The 23,064-nt window shown below is 38.7% G+C and overlaps 2 protein-coding genes across 2 annotated transcripts in view; one reads left to right on the top strand and one right to left on the bottom strand.

Annotated features, from left to right (window-relative positions):
- The window catches only part of Wrn (WRN RecQ like helicase), a 132,729-nt gene that overhangs the window by 9,060 nt on the left and 100,605 nt on the right, over positions 1–23,064 (bottom strand). Inside the window, exons 29-33 of the mRNA XM_048330945.1 lie at positions 12,554–12,629; positions 12,219–12,331; positions 10,614–10,728; positions 7,020–7,124; positions 4,153–4,315 (exon numbers count right to left, since the gene is read on the bottom strand). Coding sequence (XP_048186902.1) covers positions 4,153–4,315; positions 7,020–7,124; positions 10,614–10,728; positions 12,219–12,331; positions 12,554–12,629 — 572 coding nt within the window. The remainder of the gene's footprint in view (positions 1–4,152; positions 4,316–7,019; positions 7,125–10,613; positions 10,729–12,218; positions 12,332–12,553; positions 12,630–23,064) is intronic.
- LOC125339701 (cytochrome c oxidase assembly protein COX11, mitochondrial-like) lies at positions 20,575–21,135 on the top strand. The gene is given in 3 exon segments (XM_048330959.1): positions 20,575–20,589; positions 20,656–20,905; positions 20,908–21,135. Coding segments are annotated over 3 exon segments (480 nt in total). The 3' UTR covers positions 21,123–21,135.

Genomic DNA, 23,064 nt, shown 5'->3' on the forward strand with positions numbered 1-23,064 from the left:
CTATATTCACTTTCTTGTGTGGGTTATTAAAGTTTAGATAAATATATAGCCTTAAGTTCTTTATGGTATAAATGCAATAGCTGCAAACCAGTTAAAGAAAAACAAAGGCATTTTATTCATTTTGGATAATTTCATTTCTAAAATTAGAATGTCTTTTTTAAATAAAATAATGATACATAAGCAACCATCTGTGGTTCCAGCTACTGTTAATGGTCTAATAAATGTCTAAAGTTAATAGGACTTTGAGTCATAATTAGAAAATTCATAGTTGTACACTTTTTTGTAAGTACCCTTTATATGTTAGAGCCATTTTACATTATATATGTAAATAAGCAGCAGCTATTTTTAAGATCTTTAAAGAATTATGTCATCATGTTAACAGAATAATGCTAACTGTATGTAAATAAGTGCTAAAAAAATATTTACTGGAGGATTAAGGGACAAAATTAGCTGTTCTCCTTCAGAGCTTTGAAGGAGATCATGTTACTCTTTCTTTCATGGCAGGTCCCTTGGAAGCAACCCTTAATTTTCCAGTTACATGCACATAAAGAATGGGACAAGTAAATTATTAAAAATATTACCTAGATACCTCATTAAATGTCTTGCTTATTATTACTAAACAAAGAATATAAAAAAGAAGTTTAAAATAATAAAAATATGGAGAAAAACAAGAATAGTAGGGAATAGAATGATAGGATGAGTTAACCCAGCCAAAAACTACATGGCAAATAAAATTATATAAAAATAAGATTTCAATTCACAAATACTCTATTTTTAGATACCTAATACTGTGTTGTAATAAAATACAGAAACTTTCTCAATTGGGGAGTGTGCAAAATTTATTCCGACCAAACCAATTAATTAAAAAAAATGAATGGTGAGCGCCTGTGGCTCATGCCTGTCACCCTAGCTGCTCAGGATACTGAGACTGAGGACCAGGGTTCCAAAGCAACCCAGGCAGGAAAAGTCTGTTACCTCCAATTAACCACCAAAAAGCCAAAAGTGGAGCTGTGGCTCAAGTGGGAGAGCTCTAGCCTTGAGCAAAATTTTGAGCTCTCAGACAGCAACTCAGGTCCAGAGTCCAAGACACACATACACATACACATACACGTGCGTGTGTGCGCACGCACATGCATGCATATGCAAAAGCATACAAGAGGGTATGTGGAGCTCATATGCAAATATTGCATCATTATGTATAAGACACTGAGCATTCAGGGATGCTCAAATTCATAAGTGACCCTGAAAACTTACAAATACTGAGGGACAATGAGGGTTTTGGAAACCTCCTGTCCTACATACGTATTAACTTCATATATTTTAGTTAGCTACTAAAAATGATAGAGTTTAAAAGTACCCAAATTTTAAGGGTTATTTTTCAAGATGCTCTAAAATGCTCTAAAATCTGACCAACTACTCAATCAAAATCATTTTTCACCAATACCACTACTTAGGCCGTACCACACAGGAGAGCTTTCTGTGTAGTATCTAGCTTATTTCCCACAACTGTAAAGGGGCAATATTATCCCTCCCCATTTCAGAGATAAGAAAAGTAGAACTCAAAGAGATAAGAGTTAGCAGCCAATAGACGCATAGCCACAAAATGGCAGCCAAGAGCTCACACAAGTATGTCTGCTCAAAGAGACCTTGCTTTTTTTTTGACTTGATCAGGCTGGGCCCACTTTTCTTTTCTTTTTTTTTTTTTTTTTGCCAGTCCTGGGGCTTAGACTCAGGGCCTGACCACTGTTCCTGGCTTCTTTTTGCTCAAGGCTAGCACTCTGCCACTTGAGCCACAGCGCCACTTCTGGCCGTTTTCTGTATATGTGGTGCTGGGGAATTGAACCCAGGGCCTCATGGATACGATGGGCAAGCACTCTTGCCACTAGGCCATATCCCCAGCCCAAGCATTATTTTTTTTTTATTATTTGTATGTTTTTGTTGCCAGTCCTGGTGCATGGACTCAGGGCCTGAGCACTGTCCCTGGCTTCTTTTTGCTCAAGGCTAGCACTCTACCTCTTGAGCCACAGCGCCACTTCCGGCTTTTTTCTATATATGTGGTGCTTGAGGAATCGAACCCAGGGCTTCACGTATACAAGACAAGCACTTTACCACTAGGCCACATTCCCAGCCTGGGCCCATTTTTCTGTCTTCACCTAAGCCAGATGGCAACAAACATGAATACCAACATTTAAAGAAGAAAGGAAAAACCCACACAATTCTTTTTTTAAAAGGTACTGCTTAACACTCACCATCTTTTCAAATGACATGTCCTAAGAAACATTGGAACTGGAGGAAAAACAATGCCAGAGTGTTAAAGAAAGAAGACCTTTCCCTCTTTGGGTTTCCCTAAAACTAGACAAAGGTTTATATGACATAATCTACCCCTCACTGCCTTAGTTTCTGACAAAATAGCTGCTGGTGAGTTTTTAAAAGACTGGAATGTGACCAGAAGAGTTAGAGAGCTTTCTTAGGAGGTGAGTGACAGCTGACTGTGCTTGGTAATTTTACTGCTCAGATAGGATTTGGCCCTCAACTTTTCAAATTTAGAAGCTTAAGTTTATCAGATCACAAAATAACTTATTTTATTATAAAATTTATAATAATAATTTACTAACTTAAAATTAAGAATGCACAATTATGACATAGGCAAATTAACAGGACTAGAGCATGGTTTCCCTATAGAGGGATATACATGGGAAATCAAACTATAATCGGAAAGATAGGAACTGACATCGAAACAGAATCCCTTTTTCAGAATCTACCTCAAATCCAATCTTTACATAATGTGTCAAAGGTACTGATGTAGAAGAAATCTCACTGACCACCAATCCTGATACCAGGACCCCCACCAAACTTGCCTGTGCCACTTTTCCTGTGTGTGCAACTGTACATCAATGGGACTGAAGGAGTTATTTGTTTTTTATACCTTTATCAAGTCTTGCACAAGCTTAGAAATAATTTTGGCTGTAAGTATAAAATTAAGTATGGAATCAATTGTGCTATGACAAAGCACTCTTATTCCCTTTATTCCAAACTCTTGGGAAGGAGTTTATAGTAGTTTCTGTATGGAAGAGAATTTGAGTAACAGAAAGTAATGATTCACACAGACTTGCAGATAAACATGTTTTGTTTTGTTTTGTTCAATCTAGGGCCTGAGCATTATCTCTGAGCCTTTTCACTCAAGGCTAGTGCTCTACCACTTTGAGCCACTTCCAATTTTCTGGTGTTTAATTGCAGATAAGAGTCTTAAAGACTTTTCCTGCCAAGGCTGATTTTTAAACTGTAATCCTCAGATCTCAGCCCCTGGAGTATCTGGGATTACAGGTGTGAGCCACCGGTACACAGGTGGCTGGAGATAAACTTCTTGTATGGCACTGCTCTTATCCTAACAGTTTGGAAAATCCTCTACTACAACTCAAGTTACTTCTGCAAAAAATGGATCACTACTTAAAAATGTCCCCAGAGCTTGACATGCATGAGCACAGTTGAGGGCGTACAGCTCAGGGACAAGGGCAGTCCTTCTACAAGGGTCATGGAGTCTGGCCTAGCTGTGCAAGGTCGCAGTGTCTGAAACTACTCACTAGTACTAGAGAGGCCTCTCAAGTGCGACCACCAAGGAATCCGAGGCTTAGGGGAAAGCAGGAGTCAGTAAGCTGATGGGAATATACGTAAGGGAAAATGTTTTTGTTTTTAGTTGTTTTTTGGGGGGGTAGGGGGTGAGACAGGGTCTTACCACGTCGCCCAGGCTACCCTTCAAAGCAGCCCAGGCTGGACTGGAACTTGGAATCCTCCTGCACCAGCCTCCTGAGTTCTGGGATTATAGGTATGAACTACCTCATTCAGCACCAAGAACTATCTCTGTTCTTTCTCCAAGTAACAAGAAGGAAATCAGAAAAAGATAAAAGTGCTCTTTTTTGGAGCGAGTGGGGAAACTAATCTGGAGCAGAAAAGAATTTCTCAGTACTTTCTTATGAGTAGTTAATAAAAAAATTTAAAAGACTGTCTTTGCTTATGAAAAAGTAAGGTTTTCCAAGTAGCAAAAGGGCCAATGCTGTTAAAATGAAAACTCTAAGTGAACGAGAGCTTGTTTACTCCATGTAGGTTTCAGTGACTCAAGTCATTAAGGCCGAAGGGTGGAGCCCTGTTTGTCACCTGAGTTGATGGGAGGGTTTCGGATAACATCAGCAATAATCTTCCGAACCTCTGGAGTCAGGCCTGCTCGCTCCATATCCAGGGGGTAGCCAGCTTTCGCCGCCTGGGCTAAGTGCATGCCGACGGCCGTGAGAGGCAGAATCCTGTTCTCAGCTATGCTGTGCTGAAGAGAGAAAAGCAAAGAGCCAGTGAGGTCTCATGACAAGGAAAGAGCCCAAACCTTCAGGGGGCGAATTTCACCGTGGGCTAAACCTTCCCTTAAATTTTCATTTGAACTATTTAAAGATAAAAATACACAGGTGTTTCACTGAGGAAAACAATATCACCCAACTCTAGCCAAGAATTCAATGCTCATCCCTAACTATTCACTGTAAAAAGCTAGTAAGAGACAGAAAAGTCATTCTACGGTAAGTCCAACAGCTGTAAACTAGAAGTCTATTTGAAAAAGTAGGAAACCGTACTCTAACATTCCAAACACATGGCGCTTCTGCTACATTAACTTCCAAGAACACAAACGCTAAGATTCTCACCGATAACATACTTTTCCAGAATGTGCCCTAAGAAAGGCCCATAAAAAACCTGAGTAGGTTTTAAATTGATAAAATAGCCAATTGAACTTAATATGAATTATGTCCAATTAGGACAGTTTTATATTTATAAAGCTTTTCAGATAGATGTAACTCAAATATATTTAAGATATTATTAGATAAAACATTCATTTAAACAGAAAGCTTTAAGTTGTCATATTTCATGATACTTTCAATATATTTTTAAAATCTAAGTTTAGACTATATTTCTGTGACTGTTGATATTTTCTCAGAATAGACCAATTAAGGCAACATTATTATCCTTCAAAGGTAGGTATTAAGTTACTTTCATTAAATGTTTACTTTTTTCCTACTAAGAAGTGTGCACCATGTGTGGATAATATCAGGGTTATTTGATCCTGGGCATCAAGTTACCTGAAACTAATTGTATTATTGCTCTTGATTAATTAGTCCTTAGGCATGTTTAATTTTGTGGTTAACTGGCAAGACCTTCTCAGACTCCAGGGAGGTATAGATAACTAACCATCATATTATACAATAAAATATTACTAAACAATACTTAAGACATAAATGAAACTAAACCATTCTTCACATTTAACCAGGAAGACATGAAACTTTTATTATGACTAATTAGAGTATATTGCATTTAGAAAATTTGGAGCCCATGACAATTTTTCCATCTTACCCATATATTTAAATCATATATATATACATAGACAGAGGAATATTTGACATGTACCTGTAAATTATTGTTTATATAAGAATTCAATTTGAAGTTCCCGTTTACTATGTGTTTTATTTCAAAAATAATACAATGGAAGTACATGGTCCTTACGATTTTAACTAAGAAACTTGATTATTTAATTAGATAATTTAAGTGAGTGAGGTCAGATGTGGCTTGTTTATTCTCCCTAAAGCTGATCAAAAAGCAATATAGAATAGGGACACAGAGAACAGGTAAAGCAGGCAGTAGATAGAACACTGAGCTGTTTCAAATCAAGTTAATGCAAATCAATAAAAATGTAGCTAGAAGCCTTATACTATCTATCAAGATATAATCTCCATTTATAGATCAAAAAAACCTCAGCAGCCTTAAGGATTTATTTTAGAACAATAAATGTGGCCATTTTAACAGTAATTAGATTTTTTAGCCCCAAGACTTTATCATCCAAAATAGAATGACAAAAAAAGAACAACAGTGCTAGAAGATACAAAGAATTTGTTTTTTGAAGTTATTTCTAGGGTTTTTTTTGGATACCACTGTAGAAAACATTTTTGACACATACAAGAATAATATGAATTTAACAGCATGCATACAAACACATTTTTCATACTGTCTTGCATCTTGCTTTTAAAAAAAATCCTTTTTATCGTGGAGATTGTTTCTCTTCTTTTTTTTTCCCTTTTTGTGTGGCAGTGCTGGGAATTGAAGGTCTCACACGTGCTGGGCAAATACTCTACCATCTTAGACCCAGAAGGTGGTTTCTTTTTGTTTTTTTTTCTGGTTGTGAGGCTTGAACTCTGGGCCTGGGTATTGTCCCTGAGCTCTTCAGCTCAAGGCTAGCGCTCTACCACTTCAGCCACGGCGCCACTTGCAGTTTTCTAGTGGTTAAATGGAAATAAGAATCTCTGGCCAGGGCAGCTCTGAACCGAGATCCTCAGAGCTCAGCCTCCTTAGCAGCTAGAATTACAGGCGTGAGCCACCGCACCCAGCAAGCTGTTTTCTTAATGATAGATAAATGAAAAGTTTACAAAATAGTTAAGAAACTTTTCGGGGCTAGGAATATGGCCTAGTGGCAAGAGTGCTTGCCTCCAACACATGAAGCTCTCGGTTCGATTCCCCAGCACCACATATATGGAAAACGACCAGAAGGGGCGCTGTGGCTCAGGTGGCAGAGTGATAGCCATGAGCGGGAAGAAGCCAGGGACAGTGCTCAGGCCCTGAGTCCAAGGCCCAGGACTGGCCAAAAACAAACAAACAAAAAAAAGAAACTCTTCATTATGTATTATTTTTAGTCCCATTTCTAAAAAGTAGTATTAAAATACTGCTCTATTATCCTTGAGCTACAACTGCATTGGTCTGTAACCTTGACACTCTAAGGTAAACTATGGTCAAACTATTCTTACTGCTGCTACTTAATGAAACATACTGGCTTAACTGAAGGAAAATGTTCTGCTCTTAAAAGAAAAACAAAATGAGACTTGTTATACAGTTAGAATAAACTGACCCCACCTCATAGCTTTCACATTGCAAAGCTGAAAAAATGAATAAATACACATGAATAAATACACTAAAAAGTTCCTTGAAAGTGCACTTACTAAAGACATCTTCTTTTCTTGGAATAAAGAATATGTGACAGCCGCAGACTGTGAGAGTAGACTTTCCTGTTCCTCTTGAGGCTTTGTATTTGAAGAGAGGTCTGTCTATAGTTTTAAATGTAGAACACATAGTCATTAACATCAATATAATGATCAGTACACAATCAAGTTATTAGAAAAAAGTAACAAGTGGAAACTCTAACAATCAGAATTTTCACTGAAGCTCAAAAATAAGTTATTTATATCACAGATATATAGATACATAATATATGAGGAAATATAATTATATCTAACTGCAGACAGATCTAGAGAGATCTCTAAAACACTGCTATACACATATATGCACGTGTGTGCAATATATATATGTGTGTATATATATGCATGTATATGAATGCATATAATTTCATCATAACCAAAGCCCTGACCTTTAAGCGTATTAAATATGGTTGCCTTAAGGGAAAGATTAAAAAACATTATTGAAGAAATACTGGAACTTTGTGTAAAGCCTAAGAAAAGTTGACAGACATTTTTCCACTTACTCATAAAAAGTAGATTAAAAGAACATACCTATTATAATAAAACCTACAAAAATTAGCTTAATCATTTAAAGAGCTTAGTCTCTTGATAAATAATACTGTTATCATCTTGATAAAGTTATTGATCATTGTGGTCAACTACATTATGTAGCAATAATGAAGAATTTTTATGAATTTGTCTTCAGATAAGAAACTTATTCTTTCCTTATCCTGTCATTTAGGGAATTTAATTAAAAAGGATATTTTTTAGGGATAGAAGTTTGGCTCAAGTAGTATTAGAGTACATGTTTAACAAGAATGAGGCCTTGAGTTCAAACCTCAGTAACTCTCTTCCCGAACAAAGTCAGGTGGGTCAGGTGGGTTATGGCTAATTATTTGGTAAGAAATGTAAATGTTTCTTTTTTATTTCTCCCTTTAAATATGTGAGGCCTACCTAACTCTAGAATTTGAATTTCTTGGCCCAAGGCAATAAAATGTATTTTCCAAACCCTCTGCAAAATTTTAGTGTATGTACAAAAAAAGATTTCAGCTATATTCTTACACAAGAAAAGAAAGCATTCCAACCAATAACCTTAAGAATGAGGATTGTGTTCTAGGGCCAGTCAGTCATTACATTTGTTTCCATTTTAAAGCTTTGGAATAGCACTTCAAAGCTTTAGAAAGCATGCATCAAAGCAGAGGATGTGCCTGGCGCTGGTGGCTCATGTCTGTAATTCTAGCGACTCGGGAGGCTGAGAACTGAAGATCAGGGTTCACACAGAAAAGATGAGGGGCGAAAGGGGAGGGGGAGAATTGAGAGCATGCATTCCTATAAAGTGATTTTGGTATATTTTTTCCTAAGAGGTCATCTTAGTGGTTTCATGCTGCCATAAGGTAACCTCATTTTTCTTTTTTGTTGAGACAGGGTTCCTGTTGCTTAGGCTGGTCTCAAACTCTTGGGCTTATGTCCTCTTCTTGCCTTAGACAATCATGTAGCTGGGACTAAAAACATGCATCGCCATGCCTGGCTCATGCTTGTAACCTGAGATTTGCATGATAATAATATTTACCTTTTACTTCAAATTTGAAGAAAATATACTAAGAGCTAATTAAAAGTGATAGATAACAAATTAGCTTATGGAACATTAATGTTTTCCATTAATGGTTTCATTCCTTTAATAAATGGTTTCAATTTGTACACTAATCCAGGCATAATTCCTAACTAAAGAAACTAAATCGTTATCCTTATCCAGATGTTCAGAAAGCCTTTGGAGCATTTACCTTTTGCCCAACTTTAGGTTTTCTCCTGAAGTGGTGGTGATGGGGTAATTCATTCATGACTACTTAATACCACTCGTTCATGAAAGCGCATATTACCATCAAGTGTCTAAAGTCACAGCTTATTCAATTACCACTAGTATGATATTCTTTATCAAATTATTAAAACACCTATAATTTCATTTCTAAAATATCTAGTAACAAAATATAATGGACTTTCACATGAAAAAGAAAATTTAGCTGTCAAAAGTATTAGCTTCCTAATGTGGAAACATTGCTTCATACAAAAGAAAAGACAGCAAAGTTTTATACCTGCTAAGAGAGTGTTTTTTTTTTAAAGCAATGTGCAGCTAGCTATATCCGCGCAAAGTATACAGGGAAAACATTTCTTGACCACTGCCTTGTATGTTTTAACTTTTTCAAGCCAAGGTCTTCTAATGACACCACTGTCCTCTTGATTTGGGGCAGCAGCATTTCCATTGTGTAGGTGAGAAAATGGAGACTTGGGAATGTTAAAGAACACGTTCAATTTACAAGACCGAGGAAGGACTGCAATCCTGATTTTCTGACTCCAGAGTCCTGCATCTTCTACCTTCTGAGGTACAGTACGCACTTTGATCTACACGTGGATTTTAAAGCAAAAGCCAAATGATCCTTGTAAATGGGCATTTAGGGTAGAACAAGAAATAATGAAAGACTATGAAGAACAAACCCTATAAAATGAAATCTTGTTGTTTGTCTTTTGTTTTTATTGGCTTTTACTGATTCTATAAAACAGGATTTCACTTTTCCATCTCCACACTTCACCTTCTATTCCAACTGATTTTACCCCCTCTATCCCACTTGCCTGCATCATTCTCCCTAAAATAGTATCCCCAACAGGTTTCCTTGTTCAATTTTCGTAGTTGAAAATAACCCATTTTACCATTACTTAACCTCTTTTATTTTTCCCAGTAGCACACCCTTCTCCAGTTAATCCCCATCCACACACGGTCTAGTTCTCTTCCCTAACATCTCCCCATTGATCATTAGGTTGTGGCACATTACTTTCTAATCTCCATGTTCAAATTTTAAAGATTGTATGAAATCTACTTAAAGTCAACATTACTTGAAAGGGAAGATAACTTGGAAAGATGTTCCTTCCCAACTGACAGTCAGTCAGCTAACATTCCTAACTACCATATATGAAAATAAAAGAATTTATCACCAGGTGCTAGTGGCTTGTACCTATAATCCTAGCTACTCAGGAGGCAAAGATCTGAGGATCAGGGTTTGTTCAAAGCTAGCTCTGGCAGGAAAGTCTGTGAGACTCTTATCTCCAATTAACCACCAGAAAGCCCGAAGTAAGAGTTGTGGCTCAAAGTGTCACGGCACGAGCCTGGAGTGAAAGAGCTCAAGGACAGTGCCAGCTGTTGAAAAAAGAATTTATTAAACCTAAAATTTGGTACTCATTTAAATCTAAGACTAAAACCTTCCCAATGCAATAAACATTAACAGTCTGGACAACTTTAGTATCCTTTTCAAATGTAAGGAACATCAGTTACAGTGGCACATGCCAGTAATCCTAGCACCCTAGAGGTAGACATAAGAATGCATCCTTGGCTACACAGTAAGACCCTGCTGATTGATTGATAGATACATGGACAGATAGATAGACAGATAGAGAGGACAGATTAGACAGATATTTTAACAATTATTTACTGTAAAAATAATCTTAATTCATTTTCAAAGTATCCAAATACAGAGAAAAAAACATTACTTAAGTATTCTGTAAGAGCTTCTGGAAAGCACGGAATTTTACCTGAGCACTATTTTCATGGCAGAAATGCTTAATGACTTCCAACAGTGGGGCCAGCATACTAGCTTTTCCTTCAGAAACACCATCGATCTGCTTTACCTCTTCAACAGTAGTTGGTCTGTCATTGATTAAAAAAAAAGAAAAATCAGGAAACCAAGGCAGTATACAGCAGAGAAAGATTTAACAGTCAATGAATAAAACTACCATGACCTATTTCACAACACTGTTGAGTTATTAACTGGCAAACAGGCCATTACCAGGAAGAAACAAGATAACAACTAATGTTCTGTACTATTACTGGATATTATTATTATTCATAGAAATGAAAAGAAAAAAATGAAGTTCTGAGGACAAATAAGAGCGAAGTTAAAAACTTCCAGAAAAACATCTCATTTATTGTTTTACTTTTCACAAGATGTTTACCTGTAAAAGCCATGATTTTTGCTCCATTTAAAAAAATTTTAGATTGTGCTTTAAGTCTACACTAGTAGCGCGTTTACACTTTTAATGGTTTTATGGTAATACAAACTGCATAATGATTTGTGCACGCAGGCACATGCATATATGCCTGTCCACCATTACTAGGTCTTAAGCTCAGGGCCTTGTATTTTTACTCAGCCTTTTCCACTCAAGGCTAGCACTCTACCACTTAGGCCACTCTCTACTTTGAACTTTTTGCTAGTTAGCTGGAAATAACAGCTGGATTGTCTTCCTGAACTAGCTCTGAACCAGTATCCAGATCTCAGCCTCCTGGGTAGCTGGGATTACCTGGCTTTTTGGTGGATTTTTAATACCTCATCGATGACTTCTTGAATGACGTAAGCTCAATAATTTTTATTCTGTTCAACATTCAAGACTGTATGATGTCTTTCATTTTCCTTGAATATATTCTGAAACTAGTAAAATGTAGTCTTACATATTTAATTTTTTTTTTTTTTTTGGCCAGTCCTGGGGCTTGGACTCAGGGCCTGAGCACTGTCCCTGGCTTCTTCTTGCTCAAGGCTGGCACTCTGCCACTTGAGCCACAGCGCCACTTCTGGCCATTTTCTGTATATGTGGTGCTGGAGAATTGAACCTAGGGCCTCATGTATATGAGGCAAGCACTCTTGCCAGTAGGCCATATCCCCAGCCCCCCAGCTCCTAATTTTTAACAAACTACTTGTTATAAGACATAAGCACTGTGTAATATCATTAGACCTGAATAAAAATGTCAAAACAGTAACTAGCTAGACATAGTGATGCGTGCTTATAAACCCAGCTACTTGGGAGGTAAGGCCAAGAGGATCACAGGTTAGAGGACAGCAAGGGACAGCATAAAAACAAAAGGCCATAGCTCAAACAATGGATTGCTTGCTAGCAATGCACAAAATCCGGGGTTCAATCCTCAGTACCAGGTGTAGAGTACTGAGGTTTGAACTCAAAGCTCATGCTTGATGGCAGTCACTCTGCCCAGTTGAGCCACATCATTAGCCCTTTAGTATTTTTTAGTTACTTTTCAGGAAAGAGCTTGTATTTTGCCCAGAACTAACCTCAGACTGTAATCTTCTTATCTACAGTCTTCCTCACAGCTGGGATGACAGAGCATGTGTCAGAACATAAACCCCTCACCTCGAGTTGGCCATATCCAACAGTATCTTGTTTGTTGCCAGAATGGCAGGAGGAACATCCATTTTATTTGCATATTTCTGTCTCGCTTCTACCAATTTGCCATATAACACAGTCTGAACAACAACAACAAAAAAGAAAGAAATCAACACTTTGTAAAATGTACTTTAACTTCAGCTTTTATTTTTAGAGCTTCAGATATCACGTTTTTCCCTTAAGATGAAAATAATCAGAACACTGTCACAGATTCCTAGCTAAAGAACACTTTCTAAAATCCTGTCAACAAAGAATACTAACCCAGTTCTCGTAAACCAATCAACTTTTTACAGAAGTCTTACCCGAGCCTCCTGTTCCTGAGCTGAAATCGCTGATTCGGCCAGGTGACCACATGTTCCCGGTGACTGCATCATAATACTAAAACATTTAAAAGAAAAGAAGCAATGAAAAAGCTTTTCCTTCGTCTCCCAGTTTAACTTTTCTCTTGCCCACAAAATGAGATTATCTTTCCAAGTCAATAATGACAATTATTCTTCACAACACCAGGGAGCTAATTTGTTAAACATTTTTTGTTGGGAGCTGAGCTAGCAGCTAAGCTCATCCTGACCTCTGGCTGTGCTGTTATCACAAGGAATGTGGTAAGATTTGGCTTAATTGACAGCCAGCACTTACCAAGATGTTTTACTGTGTCCATAGGCGCCTGGTTTATGTTTACCATTCAGCCTTGTCTTGTTTTATTGCCTCCTGTTATTTACCGACCTAAAAGCTTTCTTATTTTCTTAAACTTTGGTAACCCTATGCCTTTCCCTGGTTCCCAAACTGCATAAAAGCTGGATGTTAAGAATAAACGGGGCTGCAGTCTTGAGTTTCAATCTCAAGGTGCAGACCTCCCGTACCCCATCTTTGTCTCTTGTCTTTTTTCTCTTGCCTTATTTTTCCTTTTCCGTATCCCTGCCGCCCCTCAGTCAGGATTTCTGTTCCCCTGCCGGCTGGCCCGGCAGGTTTGGCGCCCGAACAGGGACTTGAAGGCCTGGGATCGACGGCAGGTGACCCCCGCTCAGGTAAGGACGTCCGAATGCTTGGGAAGGAGAGCGGGAGGAGAGTGTATCGTCGGGAGTAATAAATTATGGGACAAGGTAATAGCCGCATGCTATACATGCAGGCCCCCAAAGGCATGCTTAATGCCCGGGCAGTGAAAGTTGGCCAATGTAACTTAGAACGTTTCTTTTATTTTATTGAGAAAGCATGCCCCCAGTTCCTGGAGGAAGGAACCAATAACTTAGAAACTTGCTAGAAAAAAAAAAAAAAAAAAAGGGAACATTATGATGCAACTGGCCCTGAGAAGACCTCAGTGGATGCTATTATTCTTTGGTTTCTAGTCCGAGATTGCTTAGATCTTAGCCATGAATAGATTAAATTCGATCAGTCGATTGGAGAAACTGAACAGGGACCTGATGAGTGTTGCCCAGCTCCGGGAGCGTATGCTGCTGCCTGGGAAGAGCTGAGAAAATTAACAAGACCTGAACCCACTGAGCTAGACATTAAGGAAGACTCAGATGGCTCAGACTCTGAGGAGAAATTATTCAATAAGCCTATTAAAGATAGATTGACCTATGTTGAGACTATGTTAAAAATCAGTTATAGCTCTGTTGTCACAGCTTCATCCAGAACAACAAACTCCTTTAAAGGGAGTCCTGGCAGACTTACAGCTCTCCTAGGTGCAGGCTGCTAGCAGGGGGAAGGGACCTGAGGCTAGGGAAATGCTAACACCACCGAGGTAACTTCTCCTGACCCAGCGCTCTATTTCCATCCACCAGGACAGATTTGAAACCCCAACCAGGGTGAGTGACCATTAGCCTGGAGCTTACATTTTTCCATAAATCCACTGGGCTAGGTCAAGGAAATCAGCAATTGTGGGTGTTTGGAGATAACTGATCTCTAGTTCAGCTCAGCTGGTTGCTCGTCAAGTCTAAATTGTTTCAGGAAAGCTGCTCAAGTTTGAGCCCAATCTTATATATTTGGAATATTTTGCAGGACTTACCTAACTTCTATGAGCGCTCAGGCAGATGAAGTTCTCTCTGTCTCTTTTCCTGCCTCCCTCTAAACTCTGCCTGCCTGCCTGTGACATAGGATGGGTATCGATATTTGTTTAATATCTGCTTTAAAAGACTCAAAGAAAGGCTTTCTATTCTTGTTAGTGATGTTTAAGTTTTCGAGACTCAGTTAAATTCTGCTTGTTTGGCTAAATCATAAACTTTCTCTAGCATTGAGTACATGGTAGACAATAGGACTGGTTGGAGTGAAAGCCTGCCCATCCCCCAGGTGACAAGCATGCCAAATTCCTGGAGGCTGGGCAGGGACTTGGAGTCCTGTGACCTTGCATGTCAAAGGTGCCTTACAATTCAAATGCTGGAAGATGAAGGTGTCTTACTGTGAGCTCACTGTCTGTGTTCATGTCCTGTCTCCCATAAGCTCCCCTTGGGAGCTAAACTGGTTTCTCAAAATGTGGCTTTTCAGATGATCTGAAAATTTTGGTTTGCTGAAAAGGCTTTTTTTTTGTTTACTATCTAACCACGTGGTTCTAGAATATAGGCAAAATAATATCATTTGCCACTGGAATTCCAGAAAAACTTACATGGCCAATTAAAGAACAATTCTAAGCGCGCCCCAAAACGTGTGCACGTTGTCTGTATGTGTATGTGTGTCTATGTCTATGTCTATGTGTTGGTAAAACTTAAAAACAAAACAAAAAAAACAGGTTTTAAGCCCAAACTGATATGTTTGGGAGCAAACAAATGTGTCTAAGAAAAACTCCAAAAGGTTTTAATATACAGCACGTGATATAAGTACAATGATGTACAACCAGTGTGTTATTCTTTATGTCTATCTATGCTAAGAATCAAGTGTACATCTAATCCTGACAATTCTTTGGTATACACTAAGATTTTGCTTCTCCATTTTTTTTTTCTTTTTTCGCTGTGCTCTCATAAACTCTTTAAGATCAAGGGACCAGAGTCATTTTGAAATAACTGCACAGGTGTGACTATTAACCTAAATTTTCTGGAGCCAAAATTAACATCTTGCTTTATAGGATACAGGTTGACATGTGTGCTATCTGAGTGGACCGTGGCAGTCTATGGCTACAGAAAGCTGCCTCCACAGTAGGCTCCCAAACTGGGAGTTGTTTGTGACTCAGAAACTGCCCTGGCTGCTACAGAGAGCAGACTTGGTTGGCCTTCAATCTGTGTGGATTTTGTGACTAGAAAGATGGTTAAAGGCCCAAGCCTTCTAAAATCTGTTTAAAAAATGCCCTTAACCAGTCTGTGTAGAAATTTACAGGCAACAAGCAGGAAATGTGACAGCCTATCCAGGGAACTCTACTAAAGAATTATCCAGATGCAAACCATCTCTCCTGCTGGCCTGCTAATTTGGGATGGAAGACACAGCCACTTCAGATCCACTGAAGCTGAGACTTTTACTGTTATTCATTTGTTTTCTCTTTCACGTGCCAGTAAGGTAAGGTTAAATAATATGATTAGATTTAATGGCACATGGACCCCATTCAGTCTGCTGTTCTTTAACTGTTACAGCAAAACTCTGGCAACTACTTGGTGGTCAACTTACAGGTAAACTCTACTCCTTTTGTTCTCCTGTTGCTTTAATTGGAAATAAAAAGGGCTTTTATGGCTAAGACTCTTTGGATAGTTCAAAGCCAGCCCAGGCAGAGAAAAATAAAAATCCCTTTTGGTCATATTTTGGGTCCTTATTATTTTACTAGTCAGAAATTACAGGTTAAGACTTCTCATTTACATACTTTGTATGATTTTCAAAATTTCTGGGAGATATTAATTGGCTTCTCCCTTATCTTAAATTGTCCACAGCTGAATTAAAACCCTTATTTGATCTATTAAAGGGGGACCCTGACCCTACATCTCCCAGAGAAATGACAACTAAAGCAGCCAAAGCCTTGAGCATAGTAAATTCTGCCATTTCTTCCCAACATGTAAATTATAGATTACTCAGCCCCTTGGGAAGCTTATATTTTAACTACACCTCATTCTCCAACAGTGGTCCTCTGGCAGAAGGGACCCCTTTTGTGGCTTTCCTTGCCTGCTACTCCTTCAAAAATATTAATTCCTTATTATGAATTGGTAGCCACCTTAGTCCATATGTGCCGTGTGGAATCTTGTAAGTATCTTGGACGAGATCCACAGGTTATTTACATACCCTACACTTTGCAGCAGCAAGAATGGCTTTATATTCATTGTGATTCCTGGGCCATTGCTTGGGCCAATTTTGTGGGCATAATTTCACATCACTGTCCCTCCAACAAATTAATTCACTTTGCCTCTCCTTACCATTTAGGGAGGGCAATGCTATTACAGATGAGGCTACCCAAATTTTTCTTTCTCAAATTGACTTGGCAAAGCAATCACATGCTGCCCACCATCAAAACAGTCGTGCCTTACGTCAGCAATTTCATATTACTCGTGAGGCAGCTCGTCAAATTGTAAAAACTTGTCCCAACTGTGCTACCTTCCTGCCTGTGCCCTCCAATGGGATTAATCCTCGAGGCTTAGTGGCTAACCATGTGTGGCAAATGGATGTTACCCACGTCCCCTCTTTTGGACGGCTCCGCTTTGTCCATGTTACAATAGACACTTACTCTAATTTTATTATAGCTACTCCTCTTAGCGGGGAAGCTGGCAAACATTGTATCTCCCATGCCTTATGCTGCTTTGCTACTATGGGACTTCCTAAACATATTAAAACTGATAATGGTCCGGGATATGTTGGACGAGCTTTTCAAACTTTTTACAAATCTTACCAAATTGTTCATTCTACAGGAATTCCCTATAGTCCTCATGGTCAAGGAGTTGTCAAACGGGCCAACAGTTTGTTAAAACATCAAATTTCTAAATTAAAAGGGGGGGGAACTATACCCCTTCTCTCCTGTTAATATACTTTCTCATGCTTTATTCGTACTAAATTTTTTAAATTTGGACTATAATGGCCTTTCTGCAGCACAGCGGTTCTGGGAAAAGAGAGAGCAAAGAGCTTTTGCTCAAGTTAAGTGGAAAGATCCTTTAACAAGTGCTTGGCACGGGCCCGATCCGGTATTGACATGGGGTCGAGGACATGTCTGTGTTTTTTCACAGGATGAAAATGATGCCCGCTGGCTACCTGAGTGTTGTGTTCGGATTGTGGAAACTCATCAGAACAGTACAAGCGCTGACCCACTGGGCTTACGTGTCAGATCCACCGATTGTGCACCCTGCGACCTGGGAGGGAGCTGAGGTGTTCGTCCATGTCAACAGATCAGCGTATGGTACAGCTCCAGACCCTTTTGTCCAACACGTTAAGATGGGAGATTTTGCAGCTTCTGGCATTGGAACCCCTTTATGCTTTACAACTGACTCCAACAGTTATATTCCAGGCTGTACTGTAATGCAATCCATAAATCATAGAATTTGGCCTGATAATAGTCAAGTATATAAGAATGACTTCATTGCCTACTGGGTTTCCTGTACATGCCAGTTCTACCTCGTCCTTCATGATACCTCGCTACATCAACTCCTCTCAAATTGTAGAATCCACGGGAGAACTGCACCCCATAAAGTGTAGCCATGATCACCCTTTTATAACCAATATTTCAGGAACTAATTCTCAGCTGATGGACTGGTCTGGAGCGAATCTCACCAACAAGTTCAACCCAGGTCTGTGGTGGATGAATGGACGCCCTCAACGCCATGTCTGGATGTTAGTGGCTGCCCTGAGCAATATCTCCTGGCCCACTTCTACTTCTTTAAAGAATATTATGAGTTGTGTAACACCCCCTTATGCTATTATGTATGGACCTTTTAATATTTCTATAGGAGCCATGTATCTCAATGTTACTTGCACTAACTGTTCTTTTACAAATTGCTTGTATAGTGGCCTTACTGATTCTGCAATTGTTATTAAGCAACCACCATTTGTTATGCTTCCTGTAAACTTATCTGAAGCTTGGTATGAAGAAACAGGTATTCAAGTGTTAAAACATTTAAAGAGCTTATGTGCCCTAGACGATTTGTAGGGCTACTAATAGCAGGCATTGTAGCCTTTATTTCCTTAGCTGCCTCTGCTGCAGCGGCCACTGTGGCTCTAACACAAAATGTGCAGACAGCTCACTATGTTAATCAGCTTTCTCATAATACCACGCAAGCCCTGCACTTTCAAGGCAGGATTGATGATAAAGTAGAACAAAAATTAGAAGCATTGTATGAATCTGTGCTGTCACTGGGAGAACAAATTCGTGCCTTACAAACTTTGCAAAGGGTGTGCTGTCATGCTGGGTTTGACTTTATTTGTGTGACCCTCCATAAGTATAATGGGTCGAGCTATTCTTGGGAACAAGTTGTAGCACATCTAAATGGTATTTGGCACCATAATAACTTGTCCTTAGGTCTCTTTCAACTCCATAGACAAATAGCCGGACTAGAACAAGCTCCGCCTTTGGACTCTAAAGTGGCAGAAACAGCAAAAGAACTGTTTGAACAACTTCAACAGTATGTCCCTTCCTTAACTAACGTTAAGGGGCCACTAATGACATTGCTCGGCCCAGGGATACTTTTGCTGATGGCTTGCCTATGCCTTCCTTGCATTGTACGCATATTGCAAAACTCTTTCATGAGTTTAGCCAGCCAGCTGCATAAGGTCAAGCTCCAAGCAAATGAATTTCCCCCGAGAGGAACCGCAGCCAGAGACGGGTATGAGGCGGTGCCAGCCTAGACCGACCTAAGACAGGGCCTTCAGCACTGCTCTGAAGTTGTTCCCTAAGACGGGTAAGGCAGGCTGGGGTACCAACCCCACCTAAGACAGGCGGGTTCGCTTCTTTTAATAAAAAGACGGGGGAACTGTTGGGAGCCGAGCTAGCAGCTAAGCTCATCCTGACCTCTGGCTGTGCTGTTATCACAAGGAATGTGGTAAGATTTGGCTTAATTGACAGCCAGCACTTACCAAGATGTTTTACTGTGTCCATAGGCGCCTGGTTTATGTTTACCATTCAGCCTTGTCTTGTTTTATTGCCTCCTGTTATTTACCGACCTAAAAGCTTTCTTATTTTCTTAAACTTTGGTAACCCTATGCCTTTCCCTGGTTCCCAAACTGCATAAAAGCTGGATGTTAAGAATAAACGGGGCTGCAGTCTTGAGTTTCAATCTCAAGGTGCAGACCTCCCGTACCCCATCTTTGTCTCTTGTCTTTTTTCTCTTGCCTTATTTTTCCTTTTCCGTATCCCTGCCGCCCCTCAGTCAGGATTTCTGTTCCCCTGCCGGCTGGCCCGGCAGGATTTTTTATCAAATGTGTTCTGTATAATGGTAAAATTAAAACTGCAATTTGAATTTTTTACACAATTGAAAGCTTAAGAAGAGTATCTGTTCCATCCTTCTCCTCAACCAAATACTTTGAAAGAAAATACTTCTTATCCAAACAAAAGATAATAAATACATTTTAGGCAAATTTAAGTATAATCTATGATTCCTACTGTTAAAAAAAACTGAATTTTTATCGGTGAGAAACACTGTAAATATAAAATTATTCAGAACTCTTCAAAATCAATGAAATATATCTAAGGTAAGTGAAATAATTTTTTTATGGACTCCTCAAAAGGAAGCATATATCTAATTAGCAATCTTGGAATAAAATGTGTTAGGCAGGGCTGGGGATATAGCCTAGTGGCAAGAGTGCCTGCCTCGGATACACGAGACCCTAGGTTCGATTCCCCAGCACCACATATACAGAAAACGGCCAGAAGCGGCGCTGTGGCTCAAGTGGCAGAGTGCTAGCCTTGAGCGGGAAGAAGCCAGGGACGGTGCTCGGGCCCTGAGTCCAAGGCCCAGGACTGGCCCAAAAAAAAAAAAAATGTGTTAGGCAAAACAGTAGGTATGTATTCTACAAGAGGCATCTTACATTGACAAACTAGAAACAGGAAAGTTAATTAAAACGGAATTGTGGAAAAGATACTATATAAATGAGAATTTAAGTAAATTCTCACTTCTTGCAGATAAGGCAGAGAATATATTTAACATTTAAGAAATGCTTATAGAGCTGGGAATGTGGCCTTGTGGTAGAGTGCTTGCCTAGAATGCATGAAGCCCTGGGTTCGATTGCTCAGTACCACATACACAGAAAAAGGCCAGAAGTGGTGCTGTGGCTCAAGTGGCAGAGTGCTAGCCTTGAGCAAAAAAGAAAGTCAGGGACAGTGCTCAGGCCCTGAGTCAAAGCCCCAAGACTGGCAAAAAATAAAAAAATTAAAAAAGAAATGCTTATAAATTTCTTTGTTATAGGAATTCAGAACTTATGGTGTAGTCTGGCCGGGGGTATGGGCTCGCGTCGTGTTCTGTGGCTGGAGCCGGGGCCACCCTGGAGCCCGGACTAAGACGGCCAAGGTGGACGGAGGCAGGAGACCACAGGACTTGGTGGATCAGCAGTAGCGGGGCAAGCATCAGACCAGACTGAAAACATGGTGTCTGTTAAGGACTGGATCATTAAGGTAACCTTCAATGCAAATGTGCATGCCAGTCTCCAATGGAACTTTAGACCTCAGCAAACAGAAATATATGTGGTACCAGGAGAGACTGCACTAGCATTTTATAGAGCTAAGAATCCTACCTACAAACCAATAATTGGAATTTCTACATACAACGTTGTACCTTTGAAGCTGGGCAGTATTTCAATAAAATCCATTGCTACTGTTTTGAAGAACAAAGGCTTAATCCCCAAGGGGAAGTAGATATGCCAGTGTTTTTTTACATTGATCCAGAATTTGCTGAAAACCCAAGAATGGTGAATGTAGATATCATCACCCTTTCTTATACTTTTTTTGAAGCAAAGGAAGGGCAAAAATTGCCACTCCGAGGCTATAGTTGAAGTAGCAACCAAGACCTTCAAATTTGTGATTTCTGAAAAATCATGTGTCCTGCCTTCTCTGAAGAGAAATATTCTACAATCATGTAAATTGAAGCTTCTATTTTTAAATGGTTCTGATTTTCTTTTTCCCTAACCCATCCCACTTAAAACCAACAAGTTCAGCTTGTACCATAAGAAACCTACATGCTATGAAGAATATATGACTGTTTAATAATACTGACAGTATTAAAAGGGACTGCTTTATACCATATATATGTATGTATGTATGAGTTTGATAGTCCAGCTTAATTTTATAGTTGCCTTTCCAATTAGTAACCCTTCATACTTCTAGCAGTGAATCTGAAAAACTTTTACAGAATTTATGCTCCAGATTGATTAGGCCAGAGGCCAGAACTTCTGGCTGCATTTATTGCTATCTCCAAAATATTTTGCTGCTCATTTCCTTCACTGTGAACACTCACTATTTTAAATACTCCAAGTGAAGAGAGAGGAATCACTGAGGACTCATAGGTGGGTGTGTTTTTTTTAATTATTTGGAAATTATGGTGGTATTATTGAAATAAAATGCAAGAATTACATGAGGTTGTGTTAGCATTTACCTTCATATTTCCAACTCTTAACACTAAAACATAAGGATGGGATTGTGAACATGTGTCAATGTAAAAGTTCTTTTGAAAACAAAACTGTAAAACAAAGATTAATTAAAAAAACAAACAAACTTATGGTGTAAAATAAGATTTGAAGGCCAGGCATAGTGTCATACACTTGTAAAGTCATCAACAAGGGGGCCAAGGCAAGAGGATCATAAACTCAAGACTAGTCCATGCTACATGGAGATATTCTGTCTCAAAAAGCTAATCAAAGTACAATATATGCATGTATGAAAATAGTGTAATGAAGCCCCTTTGAAAAATTACTCTATATTAATAAAAAAAATTAAAAACAAAAATAGCTGGTCACAATGGCTGACAACTGTAATCCTAGCTCCTTAGAAGGCTGATATTGGTAGGCTCACAGTTCTAAATTAGCCTAGACAGAAAAGTCTAGGATATTCGATTTCCCAAATGAATACCAAAAAACTGGAGGCATGGCTCAAGTGATAGAACTCCAGTTGAGCCATCAAGTTGAGTGAGTATGAGACTGAATTCAAAGCCCTAGTACTGATGAAGAAAGAGGAGAGTAGAAATAGTGTTGAAATAAGATAGGTTTCATTTTCACAATTATCAAATCCTGCCACTTACATTATATAAACTTGAATGTGAGGAATAGGCCACCTCAAAGTATCAGTAATATACTGTTAATCAAGAAAATTATAAATTTGCTCTAAGTAATATAGTAAATGGTTACATGAAGAAATGCTAACTAGCCAGATTAAACTTTTGATTAACTGGTAATTATATGCCATATACTGAAAACAAAAAGAAAATGTTTAGGATGGGGAAACTGACATGGGAAATGTTTGTGATCCAAAGGAAGGTTATTTAAATAGACAAAGCTTTAGAAAGAGCATATTAATTTACTTTAACATGACATTATGTAAATATAATCCATTTAGTCTAAGTACATATAAGACATGATACATTTTTCAAACCTTCTTCCTCAGATCTGTGGAATTCTATGCTTTACACATTTTCATAAAGTCAGAAAGTAAGAGTAACTTAAAAGCATAATAGATATATTACCTTTACTTTTCTCTAACTCAGTTTCTATAATATGACCACAGTGTATTTTTTAAAATATGGTGGGATTATATATCATGTAAATATAGTAATACCGGAGGATACCAGAAGCAGAAAAATACATATTTGAAAGCCAGCTCTGCCATTAACTAGCTACATAACTCCATAACTTGTGGTATCTTTGACTATAGAATAGGGACAGCAATTTTACTCATCCATTAGAATGAATATTGTATCATTTATACAGAAATAGAAAAAAATGG

This window comes from Perognathus longimembris, chromosome 21 (assembly GCF_023159225.1).
Source record: "Perognathus longimembris pacificus isolate PPM17 chromosome 21, ASM2315922v1, whole genome shotgun sequence".
Classification (NCBI taxonomy): domain Eukaryota; kingdom Metazoa; phylum Chordata; class Mammalia; order Rodentia; family Heteromyidae; genus Perognathus; species Perognathus longimembris.